The 12,313-nt window shown below is 32.7% G+C and overlaps 1 protein-coding gene across 1 annotated transcript in view; it reads right to left on the minus strand.

Annotated features, from left to right (window-relative positions):
* The window catches only part of mtt (mangetout), a 750,264-nt gene that overhangs the window by 265,101 nt on the left and 472,850 nt on the right, over positions 1–12,313 (minus strand). The window contains exon 6 of the mRNA XM_072543415.1: positions 9,744–9,918. Within this exon, the coding sequence (XP_072399516.1) occupies positions 9,744–9,918 (175 nt within the window). The remainder of the gene's footprint in view (positions 1–9,743; positions 9,919–12,313) is intronic.

Raw genomic sequence — 12,313 nt, forward strand, 5'->3', positions numbered from 1 at the left:
GCATATCACCACTCGTTTTAAACTGATGTAAGTTATTAAAAATAAAAACACATAATTCAAAAATGTATAGACACGCCAATGTTAAAATTTTATATTTTTTAAAATATTCTCTACAACTAGTTAGTCGGGAGACACCAGCGACACAACGCAATATTTTCTTTTGTATGACGAAAATACCATTTGCATAACCAGACATACCCCAAAAACATATCCCGTATCTTAGCCTGGACTCTACGAGTGCATAATAAATCATAATTAGCTGATTTTCCGTCAGAACATATTTTAAATTTCTAATTAGATAGTTAATCGAACTCAACTTCGAAACAACCGCTCCACAATGCAACTTCCAATCCAAACTTTCGTCAATCGTTATTCCCAAAAACTTGCCTGACGACACCGTAGCTATTTGCATGTTGTTAAAAATAAGCTGAAGATTTTCCAAGTATTTTTGTTTATCAAATACCTTTGAAAATATACTGGGAATTGTTATAGGCCTATAATTGCTGACCAGTTTTGGATCTCCTTTTTTAAAAATGGGAACTACTTTGCCTGTCTTTAAGTAATTAGGAAAATCCCCATTGCAAAAAGACAAATTGGTGAGATAAGTTAAAGGATTGATTATAAAAGGTAAAACTTTTTTCACCAAAAATGCAGGTATCTCGTCAAAACCACTAGAGGATTTGTTTTTAAGTTTACTTTGCAAGAGTTCGATCAGTTCCTGCCCAGTAAATGGGTACAATTGAAAGAAATTTTCGTGATCTATAATAATTGACTGACTGTCTTTGTCTACTGTATTACCTGGAATTTTCGACACGATATCAATGGGTGCATTTTTAAAAAATGTGTTAAAAGTGCATGCTACCTCTTGAGGATCTGTTATTATATTATTGTCATCATACATTAAAAAAGTATTAGCATTGTTATTAGCACTTTTTGAAAAATCATTGACAATCTTCCACGTGATTTTATTGGGATTATCAGACGAAGTAATGATTTTCTGGTAATAATCTTTTCTTGTTTTGGTCAAAAGTTTTCTATGTTTTTTCCTTTGTTGTTGATAAAAATCTCTAAGAATTGGTACTGCCCTTGATAAAGCATGTAAATTTCTTAATTCAAAACTAGACTTTCGAACTTCACTATTAATCCATTTATTTTTAGTTGTTTTGATTTTTGTCCTTGTTAATGGAAAGCTATTATTAAAATGATACAAAAAGATATTTCTAAAAGCTTGAAATGCTAGATTAGTCTCTAAAATTCCATAAACACTATTCCAGTTTTCGTTAATGAGGTTAACGATAAAGTGATTTATCGATTCCTTACCAAATTGTCTTTTTTGCACAAAGTATGACAATTCCGTTTCAAAGTCAAGTTCCACTAAAACCGTTCTGTGATCTGATACAGTGTTGTCAAGTAGACATGACAAACCGGAGTTCCAGAAATTTACAAATACATTATCTAACGTTGTAACGCTGATATCCGTGACCCTAGTTGGCCAATTGACAAGATTAAAATTAATATTAAAATTCAGTAAAACATTGAGTAGATTAACATGGTCGTTAGTCATATGTCTGGTATCTACATTAAAATCACCACATATTACAAAACGTATATTTGGGTTATATAAATAATTTATAATACCTTCGAGGTTATTCAAAAAAATACTTAAATCACCAGATGGTGATCTGTAACAATTTAATATAACAAATGAGTTATTTTTCTTGTCTTTGAAAAAAGTAATACAAAATTCAGAATGTTTATCAACACAATATTGCTTTATCCTAGAGTTGAGTTTGTTATTAAAATTAAGGCCTTTTCGAACCCAAATTCTTACGCCTCCTCCTCTTATTGAGTTATCTCGCAAATAACAACTTGCTAGGATAAAACCTTCAATGTTGACGTTCCCAATAGAATCATTTGATTCCCATAATTCCGCTAAACAGATAATATTTATGCTCTTATGAGAAGTAAGTTCTAAAATAACATCACAAATTTTATCACTATTTATGCTTTGAATATTTAACAGCATTAAATTTGGATTAAAACTTACCCCTGATTTTGAGGTTGCCCCCGTAGGTATAAAAAACTGTTTACACAAGCGTTCTTAGGCCATACTGCAGGATCCATTGCCTTCTTGAAGTGTTCTTGATGTACCCGTACTTTGAAGGATGCATATAATTCAGGATGATGGGAATTCATCCCCTCACAAATGACTTCTGGAAAATGAGGCTTTAGATGCTGTACAATAGAAGCCTCTGTTGCAGTTGGTTCTATTCTGTATACGTGGAGATCCACGAATTTAGGAGTACCTTTTATTGTGGTATTTGTACATGTGCCTACAATAGCTTGTCTCTGTCGTCTGCTTCTATGACGAACTTCTTCCCATCTGCCGTTGTCTGAAGAGCTGCCTTCTCCTAGAGAAACTATTGACGTCATAATTTTTTCTTTTCGTGATAAGATCATTTTTCTTATTGGACAGTTGAGGAATCGATGTAGAGACGGTAGTTGACTTACATTTACCTTCTTTTTTTTTCTGTAACGTTTCATGATTGTTTTCAGTTTCACGATTGTCTTCTTTCTTCGTAGATTTGCATTAGTATTATTTTAACTGTTTTATCTGAAGATTTGGCAACGTTCGAACTAGAAGGTGCATTTGAAGTAATATTTTTCGATTTTAACAAATATATTATTTCATCCTGACGTTGGTTACCTTTATTAAGTTCACTGTTTAAAGCTTTCAAGTATTGACTTTCAATATTAGCACATTTTAGATCACATGTTAGCTTATTGATTTCTAACCTCAACTCGAGATTATCACTGTTGATAACACCATTTTCAGTGGACTTATCAGTCTCCCTGTATTCCACCAGTTGTTTAATGCTTTCACTCACTTTTAACGAGTCTGGCACCTTTTTAGATATTAAAATTTCTATTAACTCGGACTTTTTTAGACGATCTAGTTCCTTGTAAACACTCTCGTCAAACGCCATGTTGCAAAATAATTATAGCCAGAATGATCTCCAACAATTGAAATGAATAGGCACCAAAAGAAGAAGACTTTATAAATCGACTTGTCCGAGCGTTTTGTTTACGTGCTAAAAATACATATCTAAGTTAATAGGGATGGGGGTAAATTTTATTCCAACGCATGATATAATAAATATCTAATCTTCTTAACGCTTATACCAGTAATATTCCCAAATGACAATACTCTTATCTCTCCCGATCTTTCATTTACAATCCCTTGTATCAAATAATAATTATGGCGCTGACGTGCATAATAGCAGCATTTATCCAAATACGTTATCGTTATTATCGGCCACATTGAATTCATATATCTAGGCCGTTTACAAACTAGAATTTAGAGGAAGCTTATAATTACTTTCAATAATTAACGATAACTGTAAATAATTAATTGTTTGTAAGAGCACGGTGCCGCGTTATTAAGCAATACCAATAGAGGCATGTAACGTACATACATAATTCGCATTTAATGGAGGGAGTAAATGGTAAGTACGAGCTGAAGATTAAACTCTATGCTTAATTACTCACCCATTAGTTGGTATTTACCAAAATAAATTTATCGTTTAATTATATAAGTAGAGGGATATCGAACGAAAAAATGTAACTGAGAGAGGCCATAAAATCACATATATCTACGACTCGGTAGTAGCCTAGTCACGTCTTAAATGATGTAAAAATTATGGTTTGACTTTCATCGGTTTGGTTAGAGTGATACAGGGTGTTTCAAAAAAAGGTAACCACGTCTCTAGGGTAGGTAAAAAACTGAAAAATAATTGGGGTTTGCTTAGTAAAAAATTTTTGTAACGCCATCCGTTTTCAAGATACAGGGCGTTGAAGAAAAAAAAATTTCACGCATTTTTTACGATTTTGCCGAAACTACTGGAAACATTGTATAATCCAGTAAAATAAGGTAAAAAAGGGGGCAAACCTCGGAATAAAAGATAATAAGCTGAAAATTTGCATACGTCTTTATTTTGATGGTATGAAACTTACCTCAAAAGTCTCATATAATCACGTGTCCGCGACTTAAGATATTTAAGGTCAAAGGTCACGAAAATGAGTTTTCTGCAAATATCTCGTTTCCCTTACACTTTATAACATTTAAGGTGGTAAGAAAAATTGTAGAATGGAAAATTCTCTTCAATTTTTGTCTCAAGTACTTTTATGTGCCTTCAACCCTTCTTAAGATAGAGAGCAAAGAGTGGGGGACCGCTTACCTGTGTATACGGTAACGCGAAGTCAGCCAGTAGGATTCAATGAATAATAAGTTATATAGTTAATTATTCACATAAAATACTATTATTATCATTAAATTTTTATTATTTATTATTTAATAAACTATATTTATAGATATTAATTATAAAATATATATTTTAGATATAATATTTATTTTATTTCATATTTTCATATTATTTCTTTTGATAATAAAAGATATTTGTTTTTGTTTATTTATGTTATTTCTATTTATTTCCTTTTCCTATTTTATCCCAATAAGGAACAACTAACATATACTGGAAGCCACGAGAAAAGATAAGTATAACCTAAGCTGATTGATTTTTTTTTGTATAATAAAATGGCACCCTGAGATTGTTTTTTATGTATGATTTGCGATACTTAGATAATTAATTAAAGTAATTAAATAAATTAAAAAGTTAATATAAAAGTACGAAAAAGCAGATCATAGTAATATATCTGAAAGAAAGTAACAAAAAAGAACAAAAAAAAATATCTTTAAACATAAATAAAACATTCTGTGGCTGATGGACTTGTTTCCAAGCCATATCTTTCACATAGACACACATACACACACGCTTTTGCCCAACAGACCTTCTTCCTTGAATCTTTACCTGTAACATGAGTCTTAAAATTTCATATCCTTTACTTAACTTAATATTTCAACGCTTCATTCAATTATAACCGCTGATTTGCTTATAATCAAGGCTTGGTTAGACCCCAACTTACTTAGCTTTAACGTGGATAAGACAGTAGCATTATCTTATAAAGGAGTCATTCAACCCTTGTTTTTGAATGAGAGCCAAATCATTATCGTTAATTCCGTGAAATTTTTAGGTATTCTTATCGACAACAATCTTAAATGGTCCTTGCATACTGACTCCTTAAGAAAGAAACTAGCCTCAGCTTGCTTTGCAATAAGATCTGTTTCGAAGGAACTAAATTTATCTTCTGTCAAAATGGCATATTTCTCATTGTTCGAGTCCCATCTTCGATATGGGCTTCCATTTTGGGGTTCTAGCACAGCGGCCCAATTTGATACTATTTTTAAGTTGCAAAAAAGAGCAATTCGTTATCTATTTGGTCTCAAACAAACAACTCATTGCAAGACCTACTTCAAAAATCACGGAATTTTGACGCTTCCCTCTTTATTTATTTTGGAAACGGTTTGTTTGATTCGCAAGCATCTAAACATTTTTTCCCGATAAACCTGATCATGGCTACTCCATTAGAAATTTGGATTGTAACGTTTATTTACCGATACCGTCCACTCAGCTAGTAAAGAATTCTATTCTATATAGTGCAAAAAAACTTTTTAATCACCTTCCAAGAGAAATTAAATCCGCAACATCTTTCATTAAGTTTCGTAAGATGACAAAAATCTGTCTCTCTGAAAGACCATATTATTCAGTTGACGAGTTTCTTAATGTATAACAAAGAGACAAAATTAGTATTGTTTATAATTACATTCGGGTGTCTCAAGCAGTGGCTACAATTTGTCTCATTTGTTGTTGTCTGTACAAATTATGTAAGTGATACAATAATTTTACTAATTTAAAATTGTATTGTTCTCTTTTTTTTTATTATATTTGTTTTTGTTTTATACTTTTTATACCTTTTGTACTTTTTGACTGATTTATTTTTAGCTTTATCCATAAAATTGTTCAATAACTTTCAGTGACAATAAAACATATTTCTATAACCCTCTCCAGTACTTTATTACTTGTAATTCCATCAGTCCATAATATTATTAATACTCTAGCTTGAAAGCCTCGATTCTTTTTAAATTGCATTTTTTAATGTCCAAGTCTCCGCTACAATAACAATATAGCCCATATAAAAAAAATCAATTATTTTCCATATTTTAACTACGTAGTCACTAAAACTTAACTGAAAATCGGACTTCCGATACTTTCCCCCCAATTTATCTCCAATATTTTTATACCAGTCGGAAAATGCGGTAAAACAAGATTAAAAAAGAGCTCCAGGCGTTATACACGTCGATGGATGGCGAGATACATATATTACAGATCCTTTTCTGTATGCATTAAAAATCCAAATCCCCGCTCTCTCACTGTATGTCTTTTTTAAAGCTTTTTTATCAATCCAATATCAAACGTTGACAGGACGGGCTTTGGAAACAGGCTGCAACTTTAGTTTAATATTGGAGATGCAATCGTTTGCCCATAAAAAATTGTTAAAAATATTTATACAGGGCGGCCCTTAAGTAATTCTACAAAATTCTATTGAATGAATCCTTTTTTGAGTTTTCATTGGTTTATAACAAGAATCTTAATCTATACATGCTTTGCATGTATAGATAACCTGATTCTTCCACGGAATTATTTTTTCAGAACCTGTTAAATTTGTTAGACGACCTGCTTAATAAAAGCAGAAAGATTTTATGCGGTGACTTGAATATTAATTACGCTGTTGCTTGTGCTACCCAATTATCCTTGGCCAATATATTCGAATCGTGTGGTTTCACAATGCACGTTAATTCTCTTATAATAATTACTAAAACAGCATCTACTATAATTCATTATATTGTCTCAGATATCTCACCCCTTGATGTACGCTCTACATGCAGGACTATCTGATCATGAAACAGTATACAGGGCGAGTCATAACTATTGGGACATAGACTAAGGACAGGTTATTTGGACCAAAATATGGCTATTGGGTCAAATATGCCCTAATAAAATGTTACTGAGAAAAAAGATACAGGGTGTTAAAGTTAATTTTTGTTTTTCGTTTTTTGCTAATAGTTTCCCTGTATGTTTATAAATTGCTATCAAAATTGGCACAGAGGCATAATCTTAGATAAGAAATAGTATTTTATTTACAATTCAACTATCAAATACCAAAATAATAAACAAAGTTGCAACTATCGTAAGGTTTCCGTTTTGACGATAAATCAAAACTAAACACACTTTAACTTAGAAGAACTAAATGTTCTACATGGTCTCCTCCGATTTCTATGTCTTTTCTAATTCTTTTTATAAAGGATTTTCGGAAGTTAAAAAAATTATTATTCTGTCCCCTTAGAAGATTAGCTGCATTTTGAATGTATCTCCAAAGTTCGTCTCGTGTATTAATTTCATTGGCATAAACTAAGGACTTCATATGTCCCCAAAAATAAAAATCTAGCGGGTTGTACTCAGGACTTCTTAGTGGCTATTGAAAATCACTGCCTCTGCCACTGTTGAGGAAACACGTCATTAAGATGATTTCTAACAGCTAATGAAAAATGAGGTGGCGCTCCATCCTGCATAAACCACATTTTTCTTCTTACATCCAGTGACAGATCATCTAAAATATCACTAAGAGTATTTTCCAAAAAAAATAAGAATCTCCATTTAAATTCGGAGGAAGAACATAAGGCCCTAGTAGTTGGTCGCCTATAATGCCACACCAAATATTCGATTTAAACTCATGCTGAACATGTCTAGCTTTAATAGCATGCGGGATTTCTTCTTCCCAATAATGACTATTTCGCCAATTAAAACCGCCTCGTCTGGTAAAAGTTGCTTCGTCGGTGAACATAATATTCTTAATAAAATGTCTGTCATTGCGATGTTTATTCAGAATAAGTTGGCAAAACTGTAACCGTCGTGGAAGGTCTGTTGGACGTAAATTTTTGAACAGGAGTGAAGTGATAAAGATAGAGGTTCTCTTTTTTTAGAATTCTAACAATAGACGACTAACTTACTCCTGTTGCTGCTGATAGATGTCGTGAACTTATTTCAGGATTTTCATCTACTCGAACCAAAAGTTTATCTTCTTGATTAGGTGACCGCAAAAATTTTCTTGTGTGTATACGCAAATCATATCTCTCATTTCTTTATTAGTAAAATGATTGTGACGAGGCATTTCAATCAAAAAAAGTAATGATTACTTTTAAAAAATGCAACATTACACTACACTGTCACATCAAAAATAATTGACTCTAAACAAATGACATTTACCAACAACAATTATCTGACAGTCCAAAGCATACTTTTCATAAATGAAATAATATTTGAAATCCTCTTTTAAGACTCTAAGGAGTTCGACTGCGTTTTTATCGAAAACGGTTGAAATTATCATATTTAAACAAGAGTACCAATTTTACGTAAAAATGATGTTTACGTCATATTTTCTAATAAAAATTACTAAAAAGTTTCATCAGAAAAAGTTTAGACTCAATTTGATCATTAGAAATGATCCACGTGGCGCCCTCTATGACAAAACGTAAAATTGTAAATAAAATACTATTTCTTGTCTAAGATTAGGCCTCTGTGACAATTTTAATAGTAATTTATAAATATACAGGGAAACTATTAGCAAAAAACGAAAAACAAAAATTAACTTTAACACCCTGTATCTTTTTTCTCAGCAACATTTTATTAAGGCATATTTAGCCCAATAGCCATATTTTGGTCCAAATAACCTCTCCTTAGTCTATGTCCCAATAGTTATGACTCACCTTGTATATTTAGTTTAACACTCTTAGCAAAAAATACTCGAAAACCCAACGTTTAGGATTTTTTTTGCTCAGAACTTTCGTAAATTCCAAAATTTGTGCTTGACTTCTGGGTGCACTTTCTCTGTTGTACGTTGAGCCGTTTAGACGTTACAAGCTTTGTGTCCTTTTGTCAATACGCCGCCATGTTTTTTCTATCTCAACGTGTTCCCCGCATATTCCAGAGATCAAACATGAAGGTTTACAACAAGTGACATTTGACAAACATAAAAGAAGAAGAATTTACAGACGCAAAACAAAAAAGAATTGACAGACAAAAAAGAAAAAGAAGAATTGCGGACGAACAGAAGAAGAATTGACAGCCGAAAAAAAGAAGAATTGTGACAGCCGAAATAAAGAAGAATTGACATATGAACAGAAGAATTGGCAGCCGAATAGAAGAACACTTGACCACGTGCCACACCTGACGACACATCAAATTGATGCCTCTGATAAGAAAGTTCTCACACTCACTTATCACACCTGCCACGTGCCACAACTACACACCTATCGGCACATCAAAGGATGCCGCTTTTTCCCACGAACCGAAAAATTTTTCCAGGCCCTAGTCTCGCATACTTTGCTCACTCAATTTTTAAATAGTCCGTAATTTCATCCGTAATAAAAGAAAGCCAGAGCTTTGACGCACCCTGTATATATAATTTAGCTCTACAATTTAATTTATTTCTGCCTGTATTACATTTTTCTAATCTTTTGGGATCTAATTAGTTCTTAAAATATAGGAAAAAGTGAAAACACCATATTAAAATAATTATCTTTTAATTGTGCAATTTAATCGGTGGATGATTAAGTCGAATATAATTTTCACTCCAATGTTAGTTTAAAGTTTAAAAGCACATAGATTTATGTAAGTAACAATTTTAAACTTCTGTTATCTATTACATCTATACAACACGAAAATAGTTTCATAATTACCCAAGAGAATTTATCTTTGCCTTATACACTCCTTGTAATTTGTACGTACCTAATTGCATATGCAAAAGCTAGTACAGCATCCGAGACGAACTGAAGCTGGTCCTCGAAGACTGTGTTATTCGCCGTGAGCTTTTCGGTGCCGTTGCACATGTTTAAGATTTTCATGTTGTAAGGAGTTTTGGAACTGTTAGCGTATCGGCAGTTGAAGTGGTGTTCCCAAAATTCTGAAACAAGAGAGACAATGTCAAGATTTAATAAATTCACGCCAGTTTTAAAAGAGATATAAAGTAATTTTATGTATTGAAGAATAAGAAAGAAGAAAAAGGTTACGATTTACATGTTTAAAATCTATCTGCCTATATTATTTACTTGTTTTTACAAAAAGGGTGCACATCTGTGAAATTAAAATCTTATTTCAGGACCGTATTAAATCGTGCTAGTTCAAAATAATTACGACAGGTAGTAAAGGGTTATACAGATAATAGCCAAATCAAATTTATAAAAAGTCTTACCAATACCAAGATCAAGAGATAGAGCACATTTGTTGTCTCTACGATTTAAAAGAGGATTTGCGGTATTTTTCGTGCAACTTTCAGAAAGAGCGAGAATGTCTGTACTAACGTCAGTCAACAGTCGAGAGAGAGGACGCCTGTTGCTAGCCAAAGTTAACAGTCAAGAGAGAGTTCTTTTGGTTTGCTATTTTAAAACTGTCTGTAGTTTTAAAGGAGTGGGGTTGAAGTGAGAGGAGAAAAGGTTGGAGTAAGGTAATAATTTTAAAATTGAGGTAGAGAATGATAGGAATTAATACAGCAATAAATCTGATATGGTTTTTTGCATGTGAAAAATTGATCACCTATCTTTTTATTATTTTTAAGACTCATGTACTTTTCGTGTGTTCTGGTAAAAAAATTTGGTTCATGTTTTGATGAAATAATTTCCTTTTCTTTTTTCTTTCAGTTTTTAATTAAGTATTTGTTGAGGTAGTCGATTTTCATCAATTACATTTATGTGGTATCTTGATTTTGTTCTGTACTATTGCTGTATTGATCAAGTATTTTAATCGCCTTCCACTTTGCTGAGGAATTTCTTTTACTTAGCTTGGATTCTAGTTATCTCTTTGCATCAATATCCAGCTTTCCTTTAATTTAAGAAGACCTCGAGTATCACATTTGATATTCCACCATGGTTTTGCCGCCCCACTCGTTCTAGTAGATAACTGTTAATTATTTTAGATTACTTTTTTATTGTCTTTGCCATTTTATGGCCATTTTAGTGTGTTTAGAGTTAACATTAAGCGATGAAGTCGCAAATGTCAGAATATATAGTCTCTCTCTCCCTCTCTCTTTCTCTTTATAATTGTGGTACAGCTCAAATCGAGCCTGGACTTTCCCTAAACTATGATTCCAACCTTGCTGGTCCCGCACGGATCTTTTCCAGGTTCTCACGTCTAGCAAATTTTGGGTGTGTGCTGTCACTTCATCCTCCTCATTTTTCCGTAGCCCTAGATATTGTACGTATATTTTACTATGTAGGGCTCTTTTTGTCAATCTTTAGGTACTTTTGGTTTGAAAAGATGGGCAATTGAAGCAGTCGTATTTAGTTGAGTTGAAAAAAAAACCGGTAAATTTGTTAGAAAAATGATTTTTACTCAAAGTAATGTGTCCGCTTAAATGAAAGTTATCACTGGCTTTTGTTGTATGCCGTCTCTCATATGAAATATTTGTAACACGGCGATTACAACAAATTTGAAAAATACCCACACTGTTCCAGTTTCTTTTTAAGAAGCCCAGTTTAAAGTTTTTTATCTAGTTTCCCAATTTCAACCTCAATGTCCTAAACAGCCGTTTCAGGATACCTTTTTACAGTTTGGACATGCAGTTTTTGCGTGGCAGATAGTATAGTATAAGTCCAGTTCGCACTCCCAGTAACTTCTGTCCCCAATTTTTAACCCCCTATAGTAATACCCTATGTGGTAGGCAAAATAATTGGTTACAAACTACATGACCAGCCCATCGAACTCTTTAAACAGTTGGTAGAGTTCATGATTGTATCTGGATACTCCGTTTTCGTTAATAGGACAAATATATTCCCTATAACTTTTTTTTCGAAAACTTAGTTTTGTAGAATCTGACTTTCGATCTTCAGTGTGTATTTTGGAGCCGACTACATGGACAAGTGAAAAGTAAGCTTTGTTTTTCTTTACTATTCTTCTTTGAATTTGTGGTTCTTCTGTTCCATCCGTGTTTAATGCAACTCCCAGATATGTGAATGTTTTTACAGTTTTAGTATCGTCCTCGGAGGGTTGATCGGGTAAACAAGGAGACCATTCAATACTACCTAATCTACCAATCCATCATATGGGAAATGTATTATCTAAATAATGCTGAACATTTGCACCAAAATGAGCTGCAGCTCCGTCTTTCTGAAACTGTATCTTATTAAAATTAGCTCCAAACTTGTTTTTCGGGACGCCTGTATCTCACCTTACTCACTTCAATTCCTTAAATTTGGACGATTTAAGTTTACTTGTGAAAAAAATAATTTTAACAAAAGTTCAATACGAGATTTTAAAGTTATTGTTCTAAAGCATTGTGATCTATTTTATCTAAAACTAAACCT

Source organism: Diabrotica undecimpunctata, chromosome 9 (genome assembly GCF_040954645.1).
Source record: "Diabrotica undecimpunctata isolate CICGRU chromosome 9, icDiaUnde3, whole genome shotgun sequence".
In the NCBI taxonomy this organism is placed as follows: domain Eukaryota; kingdom Metazoa; phylum Arthropoda; class Insecta; order Coleoptera; family Chrysomelidae; genus Diabrotica; species Diabrotica undecimpunctata.